This window comes from Terrapene carolina, unplaced genomic scaffold (genome assembly GCF_002925995.2).
Source record: "Terrapene carolina triunguis isolate 2854851 unplaced genomic scaffold, T_m_triunguis-2.0 Scaffold96, whole genome shotgun sequence".
In the NCBI taxonomy this organism is placed as follows: domain Eukaryota; kingdom Metazoa; phylum Chordata; order Testudines; family Emydidae; genus Terrapene; species Terrapene triunguis.
In genome coordinates, this window is record NW_020664447.1 from 17,551,425 (window position 1) to 17,574,491 (window position 23,067).

Sequence of the window (23,067 nt, forward strand, 5' to 3'; positions counted from 1 at the left end):
AATGTGTCCAGTTGTGGAAACTCAGCAGATTTTTAATTGACTTCTATCCTTTGGGCCCTATTCAGCACTCCTTATTCATTCCTTATTCAACTAAAACTCATAGTGATGTCAACGGGAGCTTTGTCTGAGTACGCACAACATAATAGTGGCTCATGTTCAGCAAGTACTTAATCGAAGGATTAAGTTTGACCTAAGAAAGAGAGGGTGGTTTTCTAATTCTACCTGCAACAGATACTGTGCAGTGTCACACAGAGCATTTTGTTGTTGCTGCATACTACACAACAGGGTTACCTAAAATGAAAATCGAAAACATTTTTAAAAATGCAGACATCCGCACCTCCATTTCTAAGCAGTCTTAATTATATTGTATTTACTTCCTTTTGATGGTAATAACTCCTTAGTAATTAGAAAACACTTTCTTTCCCATACAACTGTTTTCTTTGGTTTTCCCTTATGTACACATTGTAAATTTTGCCAGGCTCCTCAACTCTGGAACCGATTCTCCTCCTCCTTCTGAAGAAATCAAACCTGCTGACTTCCATGACATGCCACAAAAGCCATAGTTAAAGGATGGCAGAAGACATTTCTTGAATTACTGAAATTTCAACAAAAAAATTTAACGACAATTTGTGAGGGTTTTTTAAAAAAATGCTATTTTCTAGGGCTGTCAAGAGATTAAAAAATTAATCACATGATAAAAAATGTATTGTGATTAATCGCACTGTTAAACAATAATAAAATGCCTTTTATTTAAATATTTTTGGATGTTTTCTACGTTTTCTACATTTTCAAATATATTGATTTCAATTACAACACAGAATACAAAATGTACAGTGTTCACTTTATATTTATTTCAGATACAAATATTTGCACTGTAAAAAACAAAAGAAATAGTATTTTAATTCACCTAATATAAGTACTGTAGTGCAATGTCCTTATCAAGAAAGTTGAACTTACAAATGTAGAATTATGTACAAAAAAAACTGCACTCAAAAATAAAACAATGTAAAACTTTAGAGCCTACAGGACCACTCAGTCCTATTTCTTGTTCACCCAATCACTCAGACAAACAAGTTTGTTTATATTTGCAGGAGATAATACTGCCTGCTTCTTGTTCACAATGTCACCTGAAAGAGAGAACAATTCACATGGCACTGTTGTAGCCGGCTTCGCAAGATATTTACATGCCAGATGCGCAAAAGATTCATATGTCCATTCATGCTTCAACCACCATTCCAGAGGACATGCGTCCATGCTGACGACAGGTTCTGCTCGATAACAATCCAAAGCAGTGCAGACCGATCCATGTTCATTTTCATCCTCTGACTCATAGGTCACCAGCATAGGTTGATTTTCTTTTTTGGTGGTTTGGGTTCTGTAGTTTCCGCATTGGAGTGTTGCTCTTTTAAGACTTCTGAAAGCATGTTTCACATCTCGTCCCTCTCAAATTTTGGAAGGCACTTCAGATTCTTAAATCTTTGGTCGAATGCTGTAGCATTTTTAGAAATCTCACATTGCTTCCTTCTTTGCATTTTGTGAAATCTGCAGTGAAAATGTTTTTGAAACGAACAACATGTGCTGAGTCATCATCCGAGACTGCTATAACATGAAATATATGGCAGAATGCAGGTAAAGCAGCCGGAGACATACAATTCTCCCCCAAGGAGTTCAGTCACAAATTTAATTAACACATTATTTTATTAACGAGCGTCATCAGCATGGAAGCATGTCCTCTGGAATGGTGGCCAAAGCATGAAGGGGCTTATGAATGTTTAGCATATCTGGCATGTAAATACCTTGCAATGCCTGCTACAAAAGTCCAATGTGAATGCCTGTTCTCACTTTCTGGTGACATTGTAAATGAGAAGCGGGCAGCATTATCTCCAATAAATGTAAACAAACTTGTTTGTCTTATCGATTGGCTGAACAAGAAGTAGGGCTGAGTGGACTTGTAGGCTCTAAAGTTTTGCCCTTTGTTTTTGTTTTTTTGGAGTGCAGTTATGTATGTAACAAAAAAAATCGATACACCTCTACCCCGATATAACGCTGTTCTCAGGAGCCAAAAAAATCTTACTGCGTTACAGGTGAAACCGCGTTATATCGAACTTGCTTTGATCCGCCGGGAGTGCGCAGCCCCGCCCCCCCGGAGCACTGCTTTACCGCGTTACATCCGAATTCGTGTTATATCGAGTCGCGTTATATCGGGGTAGAGGTGTATTTGTAAGTTGCACTTTCAGTACCTGTATGAGGTGAACTGAAAAATACTCTCTCTTTTGTTTATCATTTTATAGTGCAAATATTTGTCATAAAAATAATAAAGTGAGCAGTGTACCATTTGTATTCTGTGTTGTAATAGAAATCAATAGATTTGAAAATGTAGAAAAACATCCAAAAATATTAAATAGAATACCAATTGAAATTTATTAAACAGTGTGATTAAAACTGCGATTAATCGCGATCGAAAAAAATTAATCGCAATTAAAAAAATTAGTTAATCTCATGAGTTATCTGTGATTAATCAACAGCCCTACTATTTTCCAACCAGCTAATACATATATTTTCACTGCATATTCTGGGGATAAGTGGAGGTATCCGAGGAGTGAAATCTGGGGAAAGTGAGGTATTTACAATGTATTTATTTTGCTGGAAAGAGTTGTTTGGTTATATCTGATATGAGGAGGTTCAGCCACTGGATTTTCTATGGCTACATCTACACTTACAGCAGCTTGTAAGAGCACAGGCACTCCACGTGTAGCTACATATGGCAGTGAAAGGCTCCGGCAGCGAGGAAAGGCTCCAGAAGAAGGGAGCTCCCTGTTTCCTCCCCGCTTCCAGAACCTTTTCCCATTGCCTGCCCCATGCCAGAACTTTTCACTTCCGCAGGGAATGGCTCCATCAGTGAACAGGCAGCGCAACACTACACTGAAAATAGTAGTGTAGACATGGGAGACCCTGCTTCGGCACATCAAGAGTTGTGTAGGGTATATATACCCCCTCGGGGTTCAAGCATGTAGAGCACTCTAGTCTACGCTACTCACCTAAGCCATGTCTCACTATCTACGCTGCTATTTATACCTGTGCTAGCTGGGCAGACAGTATCTATAATCTACATGCCACCATAAGTGTAGATGGAGCCTATATGGTACCATTCATTTTTCTAAAGAAGTCTTAAGGGAGCATACAGCCCAGAATAGTTTGTTCTTTCAAACCAAAAAGAAAAGAAATGTGGGTCAAGTTGGAAAAATGACTGCTACAATGGCATCTCAAGAATCCATGTTTATGGTATCTCAGGGCCAGGTCCTGATATCCTTAGTCCCACTGAAGAAGTGCTATCTGACTACTCCCAGGGTCAGACACTACTCTGTAAGAGTAAAGGTATACGAATCTGTTCCTCAGTGAGCTCTATATCAAACGTGCCCAGTTTACAAGTAAATAGATGGGGGAGGCATGCAACTGCCAGCTCTGCAATCTGGAATTTCAGAGTCAAGTTGGATTCTCTCCCTCCTGCATATCACAAAGGCTTTGCAGGCCAAGTTATCCATCAGTTATAACTGTGCAAACCCATTGTTCTTCAAACTCTGACTGCAGAAGCACCTATGCAACCTCAATGCTTTCAAACAACAGTAACAGTTCTGTTGATGACACATGAGCTGGAATATAATCCAGCTCGCTCTCTTTTAGCACTGCAGGCACTGAAGGACTAACAGGAATTTTTTTAAAAAAGCAGTAAAAACCGTTTTGTGTCTTTCTGTCATCAGACCGGACACCGAATACATACATAAGAATTTGATTTGAGGAAGAATGTTTACACAAGACAGGTGTAAGGAAGGGGTGCGTCCTGTCTCCTTTTTTGTTTATGCTAGTCATTGACTGTGGATTAAAACAATGCGACAGTGATACATATGGCCTAAAATGGAACAATTCAAGGCTATTTGATCTAGACTTTGCTGATGACATCACTCTTATCAATGAAGATGCCAAAGGACTACAAAAATGAACAAACCAAGTAATGGAGAAGATAGGTTTGAGATACAATACAAAGAAATGTAAAGTCATGTTAATGGGGACTATAGGGACAGAAATCAAAATTAAAGAAGAGAAACTGGAGAAGGTGGACAATTTTACGTATCTTGGAAGTACCATCAGCCAAGATGGTATTACTTCTGAAGAAACAAGAAGAAGAATCGGGAAGGCAAACGCTGCATTTGGAAGACTCAAAAACATCTAGCAACTGAAAAACATCTCCTTCAAGACAAAACTGAACATGTACAAAGCAATTGTTATTGCCATCACAACATATAGCAGTGAGACATGGCAACTTACCAAAAAAGATATGCAAAAGTGGGATGCATTTCATCACAAATGTCTGAGAAGAATATTGAGAATAAGAGATAGGAAGACGAATGAAGAAGTCAGAAAAATTACTGGACAAGGCACCCTCTCACAAATAATCTACAAATGAAGACATCAGTGGCTGGGACACGTGTGGAGAATAGAAAAAGAACACTTACCAAATACTGCCCTTGAATAGAAGCCAGAAAATGCAAGAAGAAAGAGAAGACGACCGCAAATAACATGAAAACAAATAGTTCTGAATGACATCAAGCATCTCAACATGCAATGAAAAGATTTGGAGAGAAGGGCTGTCAAGGTTCCTTCCCCACTCTGAACTTTAGGGTAGAGATGTGGGGACCTGCATGTGAACCCCTAAGCTCAATTAACAGCTTAGATCTGGTCTGGCTGCCACCACTCCCAAGTACTGATTCCCTTCCCTGGGTAGCCTTGAGAGACTCCTTCACCAATTCCCTGGTGAACACCGATCCAAACCCTTTGGATCTTAAAACAAGGAGAAATTAACCATCCCCCCTCCTTTCTCCCACCAACTCCTGGTGGATCCAGATCCAACCCCCTTGGATCTAAAAACAAGGAAAAATCAATCAGGTTCTTAAAAATAAGACTTTTAATTAAAGAAAAGAAAGGTAAAAGAAAACCCTCTGGGAGAGATTAGCATACCAGCTACTCTCACAGACAACAGATTCAAAACACAGAGGATGTTCCCCTGGACGAAAACTTAGTTACACAAATGAATGCCCAATTTGATTATTCCCTAATTGCACAAGACAAGTTACAAAAGAAAATAAACATAAACCTATTTATTCCCTTCACTAATACTCACTACTTGATAAGAGGCTGAATTCTGGAGCTTTCCCACTCCGGTCAAAAGTGAAACTGACTCTGACAAAGGGAATTTCCCTCCTTCCTTTTGAACCATCTTGTCCTCCCATTGGTTCCTCTGGTCAGGTGTCAGCTAGGCTAGGTGAACTTCTTAACCCTTTACAGGTAAAAGAGGTATTAACCCTTAACTGTTTGTTTATGACAAGGGCAGTTGACAGGCAAGGATGGCAAATGTGGGTAGCCCAATGTGCAGCAAAGCATGGGATGGAATAAGGTCTAAGGTAAGGTTTACACAATTGATTTTAAAGATCAAATACATTTTAATCCTGTGTTAGGAATGCATCTCTCTGCCCTCTCTAATGCCCAAGGAAATGAGATTTTTTTTCTTCTTAATGGGATTTTTTTGTAATATACTTTAAATATGGCAAACATTGGGTTCCATCCATCTCCACACCCCAAGTTTGGGCTTGAAGCCAGAGCTGGCCAAAACTGGGCAGTACAATTGGCAGGGCTGCCGCAGAGCCACAGACTCTGGGAGCTCTGTGCAATACAATTGGCAGGGCTGCCCCTGAGCCCATACCTTGAAAGCCTGGGATCGCCAACCCCAGGGCAGTCCGTGTGGGCCCTGGGGACAGAGGCACTGGAAAGCCAGGTTCCCCAGGAGCCAGGCAGGTTTCCAACAGAAAATTCCCTGTTATTCAACAAAAATGTGTTGAACCTCAGATGTTTCTGCCACATTCTTTGGGTTCAATGAACCAGGATTTTCCAAGAGAAATCATGTCTCACCAATCTACTAGAATTCTTTGAGAGGGTCAACAAGCATGTGAACCAAGGGGATCCAGTGGACATAGTGTACTTAGATTTTCAGAAAGCCTTTGACAAGGTCCCTCAGCAAAGGCTCTTATGCAAAGTAAGCTGCTACGGGATAAGAGGGAAGGTGCTCTCATGGATTGGTAACTGTTTAAGAGATAGGAAACAAAGGGTAGGTATAAATTATCAGTTTTCAGAATGGAGAGAGGTAAATAGTGGTGTCCTCCAGGGGTCTGTTCTGGGACCAGTCCTAGTCAACATATTCATAAATGATCTAGAAAAAGGGGTAAACAGTGAGGTGGCAAAATTTGTAGATGATAAAAAATTACTAAAGATAGTTAAGACCCAGGCAGAATGCGAAGAGCTACAAAAGGATCTCTCAAAACTGGCAACAAAATGGCAGATGAAATTTAATGTTGATAAACGTAAAGTAATGCACATTGGAAAGCATAATCCCAACTATACATATAAAATGATAGGATCTAAATTAACCGTTACCACTCAAGAAAGATCTTGGAGTCATTGTGGATAATTCTCTGAAAACGTCTACTCAATGTGCAGCGGCAGTCAAAAAAAGCAAACAGAATGCTGGGAATAATTAAGAAAGGGATAGATAATAGGACAGAAAATATCATTTTGCCTCTATATAAATCCATGGTGTGCCCACATCTTGAATACTGTGTGCAGATGTGGTTATCCCATCTCAAAAAAAGATATATTGGAATTGGAAAAGGTTCAGAAAAGGGCAACAAAAATTATTAGGGGTATGGAATGGCTTCCGTATGAGGAGAGATTAATAAGACTGGGACTTTTCAGCTTGGAAAAGAGACAGCTAAGGGGAAATATGATTGAGGTCTATAAAATCATAACTGGTGTGGAGTAAGTAGATAAGGAAGTGTTGTTTACTACTTCTCATAACACAAGAACTAGGAGTCACCAAATCAAATTAATAGGCATCAGGTTTAAAACAAATAAAAGGAGGTATTTCTTCACACAATGCACAGTCAACCTGTGGAACTCCTTGCCAGAGGATGTTGTGAAGGCCAAGACCATAACAGGGTTCAAAAAAGAACTAGATAAATTCATGGAGGATAGGTCCATCAATGGGGATGGATCACTTGATGATTGCCTGTTCTGTTCATTCCCGCTAGGGCACCTGGCACTTGCCACTGTCGGAAGACAGGATACTGGGCTAGATGGACCTTTGGTCTGACCCAATAGGGCCATTCTTATGTTCTTATGTTAATTAAACTCAGTTTTGCTGGAAAATTCCTGACTAGCTCTACTTGAAACTAGCAAAGCCCCTTTAAATGTACATCCTTGCTGGAGCACCATCAGTTGTAATAATGTTAGCAGAGCCTTGCAAAGAATATTCATTTCTTAATGGCCGGTGCAGATCCTGTAAAGAGAGCATTCCTCTGTGGTAACTGAGGATTGAAATCTGGGGGAAGTGATTGGAGGACTGACTGCAGCACGTCTCGACATATCCATGTTTTTAGCTTTAATCTAAGTAGCACAGATACCGACAGCAATGAAGCCATGGAAACATGGACTTCAGGGCAGGCTAGCTTGCTTGAGTAAGTACCCAGGGTCCCATGAGGGCTTGTACTGCCCATGCTGCCATGGCTTCACTGCTATTGATATCTGAGATAGCTGGATAAAAGCTGGCTCAGCTATGTATACACATGCTGCAAACCACACACCCCAGTTGTAGGGTAGACATACTATGAGCTATCACAAACTTTCCCTAAATTTAGAATAGGAAGTAACTGATATTTTAACTGTTTTTTTGCTATTGTTATTATCATCCTTATTTACTCTTTATATTATGGTAGTATCTAGAAGATATGACATTGGAGCCCCAGTACCCTAGGCATTGTACAAACACCTGGTCTGAGACAGGTCCTGCCCTGCGGAGCTGAATATCTAAATAAACAGCGATGGGAGAAAGGAAACGTTCTTTTAATTTTACAGATGGGAAACGGAGGCACGCAGATTAAATGATTGGCCCAAAGTTTCACAGGGAGTCTGTGGTAGAGCTAGAAAATGAATCCAGATTTCCTGGGTTCCAGTCCAGTGTTTTAACTACAAGAACATCCTAAAAATCACTGTGTGGCAAAAATTGGTAAGTGCTGACATTTTGATGAAAAGTATTGTATTTGAATGTGTCCCTTTTACAGAACAATAGCCACAAAACTCCTAATAACCAAGAGAAAATATTGAGAACATTCAATAAACATAGATACACTCACTGAACAATAGAATACTCTAATCCGGATCACCTAGAAAGAATGTACAATGTATTAATAGGTCTGTGACGGGTTGGATCACAGAAACCCCCTTGGGAGCTGTCACCCGATGTGCCAAGACTACCCCTGCTTCTGTTTTCCCTGCCAGCTCAGGACTCCAGCACCCTGTCTTGCTGAGCGAGACACTCCAGTCTGGCTCCAACACAGACCCAAGGTCTGAATTACTTGTCCCAAAGCTGCAAGTTTACCTGAAAACAGCTCATAGTAGTGTGCTTGTCTTTAGCACTCAGATGCCCAACTCCCAATGGGGTCTAAACCCAGATAAATCCGTTTTACCCTGCATAAAGCTTATGCAGAGTAAACTCATAGATTGTTCGCTCTCTATAACACTGATAGAGAGAGTTGTTTGCTCCCCCAGGTATTAATACATACTCTGAGTAAATTACTAAATAAAAAGTGATTTTATTAAATACAGACAGTAGGATTTAAGTGGTTCAAAGTAGTAACAGACAGAACAAAGTAAGTCACCAAGCAAAATAAAATAAAATGCGCAAATCTATGTCTAATCAAACTAAATGCAGATAATCTCACCCTCAGAGATGCTTCAGTAAGTTTTTCACAGACTGGACACCTTCCAGGCCTGGGCACAACTCTTTCCCCTGGTACAGCTCTTGTTGCAGCTCAGGTCATAGCTAGGGGATTCTTCATGATGTCTCCTCTCCTCTCTCTGTTCTCTTCCAACCCTTTATATATCTTTTGCATAAGGCGGGAACCCTTTGTCCCTCTGGGTTTCCACCCCCCCTCACTGGAAAAGCACCAGGTTAAAGATGGATTCCAGTTCAGGTGACATGATCACATGTCACTGAAAGACTTCATTACTCACTTGCCAGCACACACATATACAGGAAGACTCACAGGTAAACACAGTCATCTGCGGATAATGGTCCTGTTAATGGGAGTCATCAAGATTCCAAACCATCATTAATGGCCCACCCTTTACATAATTACAATAGGCCCTCAGAGTTATGTTTTATATTTCTAGTTTTAGATACAAGAGTGGTACATTTCTACAAATAGGATGATCACACTCAGTAGATTATGAGCTTTGTAATGATACCTTAAAAGAGACTTTTTGCACGAAGCATATCCCATTTGCATTATAGTCACTTATTATCAAATTTTTATAAAACTATTCCAGTTACATTATATTCACTTATTATCATGTTTTTATAAAACCATATAGACTGCACAACGTCACAAGGTCAGTTTAAGGGAAGGACCAGTTGTTGAAATAAGGGGAAAATAAAATCAGAACAGCCAATGCCATTTTATAATTGAGATCTCATTTGAACTGAATTTATCTATTGACCTAGAACATCATAACCCCAGACACTGCACCTGAATTTCACTCAAGTTACTCCAGAAAAGATTACTGCTTTCTGAATTAACGATCTAGCATGTAAATTTGTTTCCACAAAAATGCCATCAAATTAAATTAAACATATTCAGCATTTTAGCAATTCTAAATAAACTTGGAGGGAAGCAAAAAAAAAAAAAAAAAAAAAAGAAAAATGATGCAGTGTCCAAAACCTTTCACCTCCAGATTGTGATTTTTTTTTTCCAAATGGAGTGCTTGTGGTGGTATGAAAATAAATGACAAGTCTAATTTCCTTCAGCAAAATGCACATCTCTTTTGAGGGAAGCATAACACAACAACAAAAAAGGGCTTCTGTAACGAATGACACGACAAGTCTTAATGATTTAATGAGTTTATCATTAGTCACTTAGGGCCAGATACTGCCATGCTTAATCTCACTGAATAATATCTTATTCCCTGAGTATTGCTATTTTCTTCAATGAAACCACTTGCTGAGTAAGGTAGTTCTCAGCGTGAGTAAGGGTGGCAGAATCTAGTCCTTACCGGATATACTATGTAAGCAGGACTGCAATAATTCAGTGTTGATTTAAGTTGCCAAACTGAAAGCATTAGAAACTGAGGGCAAACTTTTTGCTCTCACTTACACCAAGGTAAATGTAGGGTAACACTAATTAAGTCAATCCGGATTTACACCAATACAATTAAGAGGGCTGACAGAATTGTGAGGATAAATAGCTGGCTACGGGAGTGGTGCTATAAGGAGGGCTTTGGGATGTATGGCCACTGGGAGGCTTTTGGGGACAGACAGCTGTTCTCGCGGGATGGACTTCACCTAAGTAGGGAAGGGAATAGACTTCTGGGAGGGAGGCTGGCTCATCTCATCAAAAGGGCTTTAAACTAGGAATTTGGGGGAGACGGTTGGGAGATGTTCAGTTAATCTCCACGCCAGATTCCAACTCTGAAAAGGAGTGTGAGGAGATAAGCACAGACATAGGTAGGGGTAGGGAATTGGACATAAGAAAGAGGGGGCGGATGGACAGCATGGGGTCCGTTCCAAATTGCATAACTAATGGGAGAAAGGATAGACAGCATACAGTAAGATGTTTATACACCAATGCGAGAAGCCTAGGTAACAAAATGGAGGAATTGGAGCTCCTGGTCCAAGAAATGAAACCTGATATCGTAGGAATAACCGAAACGTGGTGGAACGGTAGTCATGACTGGAGTACAGGTATGGAAGGGTATGTGCTGTTTAGGAATGACTGGAAAAAAGGTAAAGGTGGGGGAGTGGCGTTATATGTCAATAATGAGCTAAAATGTAAAGAAATAATAAGTGATGGAATGGATAAGACGGAGTCTGTATGGGCAATAATTACACTGCATAAAAGAACTACTAGAGCCTCCCCCGAGATAGTGCTTGGGGTATGCTATAGACCGCCAGGATCTAGCCTGGAGGCGGACAGAGAACTACTTAATGTTTTTAGGGAAGTAAAAACTGATAAGAACTGTGTCATCATGGGGGACTTTAACTTCCCAGATATAGATTGGGTAACAAATGCTAGTAACAATAACAGGGCTCAGATGTTCTTAGATGTACTAGCAGATGAATTCCTTCATCAAGTAGTAACTGAACCGACGAGGGGGGATGCCATTTTAGATTTAGTGCTGGTGAGTAGTGAGGACCTCGTTGAAGAAATGGTTGTAGGGGACAACCTTGGCTCGAGTGACCATGAGCTAATTCGGTTTAAACTAAATGGAAGGATTAACAGAAATGATACTGTAACTAAGGTTTACAATTTCAAAAAGGCCAACTTTAATAAATTAAGGCAACTACTTAGGGAAGTGGATTGGGCTAACATACTTAGGGATCTAAAGGCAGATGACGCCTGGGATTATTTCAAGCAGAAGTTGCATGAGATGTCTGAGGCCTGTATCCCGAGAAAGGGAAAACGATTAGTGGGCAGGAGATTTAGACCTAGCTGGATGAGCGGGAGTCTCAAAGGGGCAATTAAGAAAAAACAGAAAGCGTACAGAGAATGGAAGAAGGGAGGGATCAGCAAGGAAACCTACCTTAGTGAGTTTAGAGCATGTAGGGATGCGGTGAGAAAGGCCAAAAGCCGGGTAGAGTTGGACCTGGCAAGGGGAATTAAATCCAATAGTAAGAGGTTTTATAGCCATATAAATAGGAAGAAAACAAAGAAAGAGGAAGTGGGACTGCTGAAGAATGTGGATGGAGTGGAAATTAAGAATAATCTAGGCATGGCACAATATCTAAATGAATATTTTGCTTCAGTCTTTAATAAGGCTAATGAAGGGTTTAGGAATAGAAGGAGTAGGACAGAGGGGAATAGAGGAGGGGGGATAGACATTACAGTATCAGAGGTGGAAGCCAAACTTGACCAGCTAAACGGGACTAAATCAGGGGGACCGGATGATCTTCATCCGAGAATAATGAAGGAACTGGCGCGAGAAATTGCGAGCCCCTTGGCGACAATTTTTAATGAATCTGTAAACTCGGGGGTGGTACCATTGGACTGGAGAATAGCTAATGTGGTTCCTATTTTCAAGAAGGGGAAAAAAAGTGACCCGGGTAACTACAGGCCTGTTAGTTTAACTTCTGTAGTATGTAAGATCTTGGAAAAAATCTTGAAGGAGAAAGTAGTTAAGGACCTTGAGGTGAATGGCAATTGGGACAAATTACAACATGGGTTTACGAAAGGCAGGTCGTGCCAAACCAACCTGATCTCCTTCTTTGAGAAAGTAACAGACCTTCTAGATAAAGGAAATGCAGTGGATCTAATATACCTCGATTTTAGTAAAGCGTTTGATACAGTTCCGCATGAGGAATTATTGGTTAAATTGGATAAGATGGGGATCGATAGGAAAATCCAGAGGTGGATAAGGAACTGGTTAAAGGGGAGACTGCAGCGGGTAGTACTGAAAGGTGAACTGTCAGATTGGAGGGAGGTCACCAGTGGGGTTCCTCAAGGTTCAGTTCTGGGTCCGATTTTATTTAATCTATTAATTACTGACCTCGGAACCAAATGTAGGAGTGGGCTGATAAAGTTTGCGGATGACACAAAGTTGGGAGGCATTGCCAACTCGGAGAAGGATCGGGATATTCTGCAGGGAGACTTGGATGACCTTGTAAATTGGAGTAATAGTAATAGGATGAGATTTAATAGTGAGAAGTGTAAGGTGATGCATTTAGGGATGACTAATAAGAATTTCAGTTATAAGCTAGGAACACATAAGTTAGAAGAGACTGAGGAGGAGAAGGACCTCGGAGTCCTGGTTGATCGGAGGATGACTATGAGTCGGCAATGCGACGTGGCAGTGAAAAAAGCTAATGCGATCTTGGGATGCATTAGGCGAGGTATTTCTAGTAGGGACAGGGAGGTGCTGCTTCCATTATACAAGGCGCTGGTGAGACCTCACTTGGAGTACTGTGTGCAGTTCTGGTCTCCTATGTTTAAAAGGGATGAACTGAAACTGGAACGGGTACAGAGAAGGGCCACTAGGATGATCCGAGGAATGGAAAACCTTTCCTATGAAAGGAGACTCGAGGAGCTTGGTTTGTTTAGCCTAACCAAAAGAAGGCTGAGGGGGGATATGATTGCTCTCTTTAAATATATCAAAGGGATAAATACCAGGGAGGGAGAGGAATTATTTCAGCTCAGTGCTAATGTGGACACGAGATCGAATGGATATAAACTGGCCATGGGGAAATTTAGGCTTGAAATTAGACGAAGGTTTCTAACCGTCAGAGGGGTGAAATTTTGGAACGGCCTTCCGAGGGAAACGGTGGGGGCGAAAGACCTCTCTGGCTTCAAGATTAGGCTAGATAAGTTTATGGAGGGAATGGTTTGATGGGATTACGTGATTCTAATCAATTAGGCAATAACGGCCATCGCTGGTAAAATGAGGGTCTGGCTAGAGAATCTTGCCTGTATGCTCGGGGTTCTGCTGATCGCCATATTTGGGGTCGGGAAGGAATTTTCCTCCAGGGTAGATTGGCAGTGGCCCTGGAGGTTTTTCGCCTTCCTCCGCAGCATAGGGCAGGGGTCGCAAGCTGGAAGATTCTCTGCGACTTGAAGTCTTTAGATCACAATCTGGAGACTTCAACAGCAGAGTTAAGGGAAAGTGGGGGGGGTCAGCTTTTGTGGCCTGCATCATGCGGGGGGTCAGACTAGATGACCATATTGGTCCCTTCTGACCTTAAAGTCTATGAGTCTATAAGAGCAAGCTGTCTGTAAAGTCCTTTACTTCACCACAAAATAGGTTCAACAAATGCAGCAATGCAACTTTACCAAACAAACTCATGAAATCTAAAGGCTGAAAAGTAATTCAATCTCTATGCCATTCAATCCTTGGCCTCTCAGGTGATATTGCCAGCTATGGTGTCAATTAGTGTCTATTATCATAGCGGTTTCTAAGATGCCAACCCAACTGTGAACTAGACTGACATCAGCATCTCTCTTCACTTTATCAGCTGAACTACATCAGATCATAATGTCTTTCAGTCACTGTGAACTTGAAACAGACTGAAATGAATAATCTAGAGTTGAAGATACCAATTCAACCTATCAATTCTCTGAGTCATCCAATCTCTAAGAAGGAATCTAAATTAAAACAATTAACATTTAAATACTGCAAATAATCAGAATAAGGTATTAAAATTTAACAGCATAAACTGATTGTACAAAAACTGAATACACAAAAAATGACTTGCAGAGCTTTTTACTGTGAAAAAGATAGCAAATTAGCTAATTTCCATTGAAACTTCCCATCCAAATCTACAAGTTAAGACTCCATGTTAAAATAATAGGATGGTAGCTATTTGAATACAGTCTTCATGCCCATAATTCTGCACTGTGTGTCTTAAAAATAGGTCTACAAAACAAATAAACAGGAAGAGTTGTACTTTTTTGGTTTTTTGCTAAGCAATGAAGGATCACTGAATAACTCATTGACCTTTCAAGAAAAGAACTTTGGTTCAGTCAACCAGACACCAAGTGCACCTAAGAGGTTTCCAATTAATCCTTTAATTTAGGTCCTCTGTCTCTTCTCCATCAAAGTAAAAGAAGAAAAATTCATTCCATTTGAAATACTTCTATCTGCAGTGAATTACAAGGTTCTTAATAGGAACTAAAGGTCAGTAACATGCGTTAGTCTTCTTGATACCTATTTTTATTTACCTCTAGCCTTTATGATACACTGGATATGTATAGAAACATATAAAGCCAAGAAAGAGGTGATGTGGAGATGAAAATATTTTCTCTTCTAGAAAGTTAGCAATCATTATCATTAGGATTAGGAAGTCAATCAGTGATTCACAGTGCAGCCAGGTAAAAAGGTGTAAAAATATAATAAAAGCTTGAAGATCATAAAGTGAAACAATTTTGTCTTACCTCTCAGTTTGTCTTCTCTTTGAATGAACATCCATTAATAATATTCATCCCTATCCTTCTTTTCTCTTGTTTGTCTTTCCTTTCTCCTAGCTTTGGAAACATTCTCTGAGACAATGGCCATATGGGAGCGTCTCATAGAGACTGTTTCAATGTCAACATTTGTAAGATTGCCCATGATTTGCACACTGCTATGATTAAACTCAACAAATTACAGGACTGGCTGAACTTCATTCCCAAGAAGGGATGAATTTACAAATAAAACAATAATGGTTCACTTGCTGGAGAATGAGACAACACCAATCCAAGTAGTTAGTAGGTGGGTGCATGGAAAGAAACCAATAGATATAAAATAATTATACAAGCAGAAGTGTCTGGAGAATCTAGCAACCAAAATCCATATTGGCTGAGGATGCTTCTATGATGTTCTATGCCACTGGTCTAATGGAATGAGCACAACTTTCTTGATGGGGGACTTAAGGACTCATCTTTTACCCACCAGACTTCTTTTACCCACCAGGAAATGGTAACTTTGGAAAACTTTGTGACCTTTCTGTTTTAGCCATATACTACAAAATGAATATCAAGGACATCCTATCTAGGTACTATTTAATGGGTCATACAAGGAAACTAACCAGAATTATATCTAGAACTCACAGAACTTCATATACTTCCAGCCTTAACCTATCCAACTTTGGTTCTAGAAGGGAAACAAGTACTAACCACTCCCAGCCCCATATTTAACCTGAGGAAACTTTTACACCTCCTTCCCAAGGGCTACAGATCTCTGGCTGGGATGTCCTGTCCTAAGCATAGGCCAATATAAGCAATCAATGCTGTTCCAGGGAAATTTTATTTTTTCTGTTATAAAATATTGCTGTTTGGTTATTTGGTTCCAAAAGATCAATTCAAATTCACAAAGCTTGTTAGTTATATCCTATAAATGACCCATTGGGAAAAGACTTAGAGTGCATCTGTCACTCAGCTTTGTTAAATGAGGGGGAAAAATAGCTTGCAAAATACTAACAGAATGAGAATATGAATCATATAGGTTCCCTTTACTCTGGTCAACAGATGACTTTTTATATTGTATCCATTATCACAGGAATGTTCAGCATGACATTGGTTAACCAAAGTGGGAAAAGATACTGCTGTGCAGCATGACAAGGTAACTTGTGATTTTTTAAAATCATTTTTACTTGCATTTTTCCTGCAGAGGAAGAGAGTTTGGTTGGTTGTTTTTTAAATACAAATACTTCTTTTAAGGTACATTTTTACTACAACTCTTACACATTTATGATAATTTTAACATATAAACAGCCTCTTGCTCCCAACAAACTAAAAAACAAAGTGAGGGAAACATCTAACTGAAACGGTGGAGAAAAGTTAGAAACAATCTTGTCCCCCCACTGATATCTAAGACAAAACTCCCATTGACTTCAATGAGAGGAAGACCAGACCCTTGCTTATCAGCATCTAGAAGGTAAGGACAGTCAGGTGGCTAAAGCACAGAACTAGGAGTTAGGTGGTCTGTGAGCGAGAGAAATATCTATCCCCACATGTTGTGTGTTGTGAGGATGATCTCATTAATATTTGTAAAGTGCTTTGAGATTCTTGGACAGAAGGCATTACAAAAGTGTGAAGTATTACAATGTTTATTTTAGAGGCAGCATGGTCTAGAAGAAGAATGAGCATGGCATGGAGACTTATGAACTCCTTCGGTTTAATTCTAGTTCTGCCACTAACTTGTTACATCACATTGGGCACACCACGATGAGTCTGCACACTCCCATGTGCCCTCACTCTACAACTGCAAATCCCCACATGTGCAAGACCTCAAGTGTGTCTGTGCACATGCAACTTTGATCACTTGCAAATGATGGCTGAATAGAGGCATGGTTCAACACGAGGCCCTTAAATTATCTGTGCCTCGGTATCCCCATCTATAATACTAATTCTCCTCCCCACTAGGGTCTGTGAAGACTACTTAACTAACGTTAGTTTATCACTTTGAAAATGTCAAATTCTATGCTTATTATAGAGGCACAAAGCGGGTAGATGAAGAGTCAGTGAAAGAAAAAACCTATTACTTTTAATTAGTAAAAAAAGTAGGGTTTGTTCTCTCTTTAATACAGTACAGATCTCTAATCACTTTCTTTATTCATTCTGGATACTTTTTTCTTTGCTAAGAAGCATCTTGATTTCTAAAAAAATTTCAGTTTTTAATGGGTGGTTATTCCGAAGGCATAGCCAGACCTTTCCTATTAAAATGCTTGCTTTCACATAGATTATGCATGCTTTAACATCGCCATTTGAAAAGAAGCTGTTGAGGAGAATGAACTGTAGATGTATTTCAGATTTGTTAAAAAATGTGATGATGTATTCATCAACGTTTTTAATGGACCTTGGACTCACAGTAAAGTTCTTCCATGACAATGGCAATGCAATTTTTAAAATATAATGGTACAAAGTTACAAATATTCATGAGGAATATACTGTGCAAGTCTTTAGAGGAGATGCTACAATGTCAAAACAATGTGCAGGCAAATAAGGGGTGACAATGTAACATGAAGAAAGGCAAAACTTACATCAGTGGAAGTCAGCCGCAATGCCAGTACAATATGGTAAAGGAAAAACAATGCCACACATTAAAACACACCAAAAAAGGTTCAAATAATGTCAGAGGAGATATGAAACCTGGAAGCTCAGAATTAATGATCCACAGTATTCTGAACTAAAGTGCCACTGTACCTAGATATGTCATAATATGAGATATTTGAACCTACATGTCTCAGAAGAAATGATCTTCTATGCCATTATATTTCTATGCTTAGGAACAACAGAACTAAATTTGGAACATTACCAGTGCTTAACATGAGCATTTTCTCTGGTTCTATAGATTTGTATCTCAGTCTATTAAGAAGTATTTATGTTTAAATATTAAACAATAGATACAGGAATCTGATATACTCATATGAATACAAATCTGCATGACACCCAATACTGTGGCCCATACTAAGGCAAATTCTGCCTTCAAAGGCATATATATGGCTCCCATTGATTTCAATGGCAGCTGCGCGTGCCTTTGAGAGCAGAATTTAGTCAAATGACTGTGAACTGAGTGCTATTCAATAGAATAGGCAGATAGATTATAGTAATTAGATAAGAGAGACAGATCTGCGAGATAAACAGGCTTTGCACAGGGGTTTTCTGTGGGTGGTTAGGGGTTCCGTATTACAGGGCAATAAGAGTCACTCCTTGGCTAATGGATTTGTCAGGCCATAGATCCCCACCAGGGGATCTCACCTGCGGATCAATACTTATGATTTAGCTCTGTGAAACACAACTCTTTGGGGCACTGTAGTTCTCTTCATCTACATATCTCCTGACCCCAAGAAGCAGACCCAATCTTGTTCTGTTGTCTTTTGTTCAGTGCAGAGTCGTATAAGATAGGGCCTGGATTTGCCTTGCAAATAGTAGAGCTAGAGACTCTGAGACCGGCAATGTCACAAGTTCAGCTAATTTGTTCAGAAAGCTTTCTGGGCTTTTTCCCCCCCCCCCATTCCAATATTGCTAAGGTCTCAAATATTATTTTAAGCAAAGATGTTTAAAATGCTGCCAGATAAAAGAATTAGACAAACTGCTACAAGGTTAACAAAACACTAAATGCTAATGAAAGCACTTTTCAAAATGGGGACTTCTGGTTTTATTTAGAGCAGCCAAAAGAAAAAAAAAAGTATATATACTGGGGACTGTATCATCCCTGACAAAGTTCATTATTGTAGTCTTGGTAGTATCTATACAGCAGCTAATCCCACAATCTCTCTAGTACAGAAGTTTCTTAATATACTGTATTTTTGCTATTACCCCAAGAAGTAAATGATTGGAAATCTTTTGTATTCCCTGAACGCATGTATAGAATTGAGGGCTTGGTTTTGTTCTTTTAAGAGATGCACCAACAATGTTGTAAGACTTGGAATATTTTTGCTTTAATTCGCAGACTACCTTTGTTCATCATGTCTAGAACAGTCCTGATCACTTATATATGGTTAGAAAAAAATCTCCAAACAACGGGATCATTTAAGCTCAGCTGATGCCAGTATAACATATCTCTGGTTTCATATTCTTCAGTCTTGTCTCCCCATTCTTACAGTATATTTTTATCAGCTTGTCAAAAATGTCATCTCTTTTCCATCACCAGCACTGATGGAAGGAGGAAGCTGGAGAAATAGTGTAAAAAAAGCCTAAAATCACAACACTAAGACCCAAAAATCTGGGACATTTTTTAAAAAACCCACAGACTTTACGAGGCAAAACAGAATGCTGTGTATGTTGATTTATCATTCTAAAAAGATTACACAGTAATGAGTAACCCATCAAAAAATAAGAGCAAGCTATAGGAAATAGGGATGGATTCTCTCCACCACAAAGAAGAGAATGAGAGCAAAGCCATTCTGCATTCTTTCCTGAGGCAGAATAGTGCATCATTAGCAAATAGAAGTAGCTCAGCAACATAGAACAGAGCCTCCTGGGAAATACGTCTCCTCTATACAACATTAAGACCATTCTGGAAAATTACCTGACTTGCAGGAGTTGAAGGACGCACAACAGGTTAATGTTTTTGTGCACAGCCATAACATCTCTAACCATCAGAGGCATTGGGGATTTCTTTCTTGTTGCTGTTAGCATCATTCCCAAAACTGCTACCTCCATAATTAGCTCTATATCTGAGAAAGATGCACCATCCCCTACACACCACCTACAGCATAAGTGCCACTGCCTGAAAGTGACAGTCTGAGGAAGATCATAACATGGCAGTGGGGTTGCCTATGGATAGCAGTGTCCCAGCATACTGTCCACCTATCTTGGTTATCTGAAGTTTCCACGCATAAATCCATAGTATCACCAACACCATCATAAAACTTGGACTTTCATAACTAAATTCATTCTGCAGCCATTTACTTAACAGTAAATTTTTCAGTGGATGCTAAGATGTTACTTCATTGAATATCTTGTTTACCTTCACAATATGCAGCATCCCCCTGGATAGAGATATAACCATTCTTGCATTCACAAGTAGCTTTTGTGTTCCAATTTTTGCACTCTGAATTGTCACCACATCTGTGGCCTTCTGCACAAAAGTTATGACCTGAAATACAAAGTACATTAAACCTTGTATTAGAACATGCTGAATTCAAATAATCAGTATTAATATGTATACCTCACTGTGCCATACTCTGTATAGTTTTGCGATGCTATCCTCCAGGCATTCTAATGTGGAATTCTCCTTTCATTTCGCCTGGCAAAGACTGGTCTAAATGAGCTTTTCTGAATCCACTTCATTATGGGGAATATCATTTCAATCTTAGATGCCTCTGGAAACAGTATTCAGGTTTTAGGTATGGAGGGTAGCCAACTCCCAAGCAAATATGAATGCTACCGTATTTATTGACCAAGGAAAGATGCTGTGCATTCCTTTCTATCCACCTTTCCAGGACATAATTCATCATTGCAATTACAGTTACTATTAAGCCATACTAAATTGCTATTTTTCAACAAATTTGTATATGATAATGGAGAATCAAAAGTTTGGTTAGAAGAGCATAAACAGCAAATGAAATTTTGCATTAGAACAGGAAGATTTATTGAAAAGGAAGACTTCCTTAAATATGTTGCTACACATTAACATGCCAGACCAGCTGGGTTCCATTCCATCATTTATCCTGAAAATAATATTAATGATACTAATAAAAAAAAACTTTTACAATACATGATTTATCTCTAATTTTGCTGTGATGGAGTGACTCCAGTGTAGTGGAGTTTTTCTATCAAGATGGATTTACCCCATCACCCAATTTGTGTTATATCAGGTCACGTTATATCAGGGTAGAGGTGTATTGCATTATTAATTTCATAACAAAATTTACATGAAGTGAACCCAAAGTCTCAAAATCTCTCTCTTCATTCACTCTGTTGAGATCCAAATTATGTGCTCAATTATAATTCTGTAATACTCACATCATTACATTGGAGTTACACCAGTGTCACTGAAGGGACAGTCTGTCTTGGATGGTTTAGACACAACACATCCTGTATCTTGGGATTTGGCTAGATGACCCTTGCAGTCCCTTCTAACCTTATATTTCTATGATTCTATGATTAGAGAACATGATAATGGTAGGGTTTTTTTCATTTTTGTTTTGTTTCTTTATTTTCTTGGGCCAAATTCCATTTCCTTTTGTTACAGAGCAGTGATAGGTAAATAGGATTTTGGCCCCGTGTCTTCTGGATGCATTTCTTTGGACTCAGAGTTCCCAATAAAAAGGAATTATTATATAATTACAAGTATGGACTTTGAACTCCACATCTCAGAATCCCAAGAATATCATGGGATTCTGATGTAAAAACACCTTGGACGATTTTATACAAAAATTCCCAATAAGCCATTATTAAATTTATCATGATTCTAACCCACACTTCATTTTTGCAAGCGGGCCCTGTTCTTTAGGAGCAAGGCATAGTTTGGGCTTGTATGAAATGTACAACTCTAGTGCTGCCAATTTTGGTTAGAAAAGGAATGGAGCAAAGATTCCCTGTGTAAAAGTTCTAGTTCAGTGATTCTAAAGCTTCATAAGCTCCCCTACAGACAGCTAAGAAATAGAAGAAAACCTATAGTTCTAAGACTTATATACTGGATTTTTCATACCCCTTGCTCTTACATTGCCTAGACAGTCTTTGGGGAACTTTTGAAAGCCTTAGCATCTATGAAATGACATTTTTTTTATCTAATCCAAGCAAGTATTCGTGGGCTTACTCCAAGGCTGGCTATGTATGTTCAAAAATAAAATTAGTTCCAAATACCAATTAATAAACTAAAACCCTTACACACATTTTGTCACTTTTGTGCTCTTTTATTTGTAGCTTGAAAGGTTTACGTCCGTCACCAGAGTGTGAAGTCACTTGGCAAAAGTAACACTTTGGCACTTTCCAAGTGCGAACGTCTATCTAAATTCCTGATGTTCTGACTAATCTTATTAATAGTAATCAGGGATAACAGTTGGCTTGCTCTTTCACTATGATCCTGCATACAACAAAATAGATCTTTGTCTTTTCTTTTTCTTTTGCCTCCTTTAATAAAATTGCAAATATTCTTTCTAGTCTACATTCATTTCAGAGTCTGGTAAAAAACACTCAGGTATTCTAAATAAAGCCTTATCAATCCTGGCTAACTTCTCTACTGGTGTAAAAGGGCAGTGTGCTTTTGACTTCACCCATTTAGGCCCTCAGAGGATTTGACCCCTCGCTTTTGCCTTAGTAATTATAATCACTACTGAACACTAAGTTCATCTATCCAAACGACACCGAATTTCTACCCTTTCACTAGGATTAATTAATTAAAATTCTGTTTGCCCTTTAGCTAACATACTCGAGACAAGGAATTCTGTAACATTTGCTGTGTCACATAAAATCAATAAGAATATCACCATTTTTTGCTACCTAGAGTGCTAAACCCTCTTCATATGCATACCTAGTATAGGAAAATGTTTTACTTTAACTGGGCAGATAACACTACACTAGGATTTACTGTTATGTATACCACTTCTCTCTCATCCAAAACATGTACACTTAGTAAATTTCACCTTGCTTAGCATGTTTCTCTAGTAACAGTGGTCCTTACATTTATCTGGATTTCTGCCCTGGACGTGATTTCTATTTTCTCTTTACCCTGGTGATTGCACTTTTCTTCATTAGCGACACACTTACAAAAGTGATACTTCCCTTTTCTGGTCAGTCAGGAGTCAGTAGATTGATTTGCTCATCATCTCTTCCACTGTCCATCTCTAAATCAGAATTTTGTCTAAAGTCCTTGATTAGTTCTCAGTATCACAGGACTGTCACTTGCTTGTTTGCCACCTCTGAAATTCAGAAGGAATTTGATATAGATGTGCCCTCCCCTAATTACCTATCTTGGACCATTACAATTGCTACCTTGTAAAGTTCTCTAGGCAAGTCCTCGATTCTTTTGTTCCCCTTCTAGTTATCAACA

At 39.2% G+C, this 23,067-nt stretch overlaps 1 protein-coding gene across 1 annotated transcript in view; it reads right to left on the reverse strand.

Moving 5' to 3' along the window:
* The window catches only part of NELL1 (neural EGFL like 1), a 437,981-nt gene that overhangs the window by 308,478 nt on the left and 106,436 nt on the right, over nucleotides 1-23,067 (reverse strand). The window contains exon 12 of the mRNA XM_026651341.1: nucleotides 20,041-20,169. Coding sequence (XP_026507126.1) covers nucleotides 20,041-20,169 — 129 coding nt within the window. The remainder of the gene's footprint in view (nucleotides 1-20,040; nucleotides 20,170-23,067) is intronic.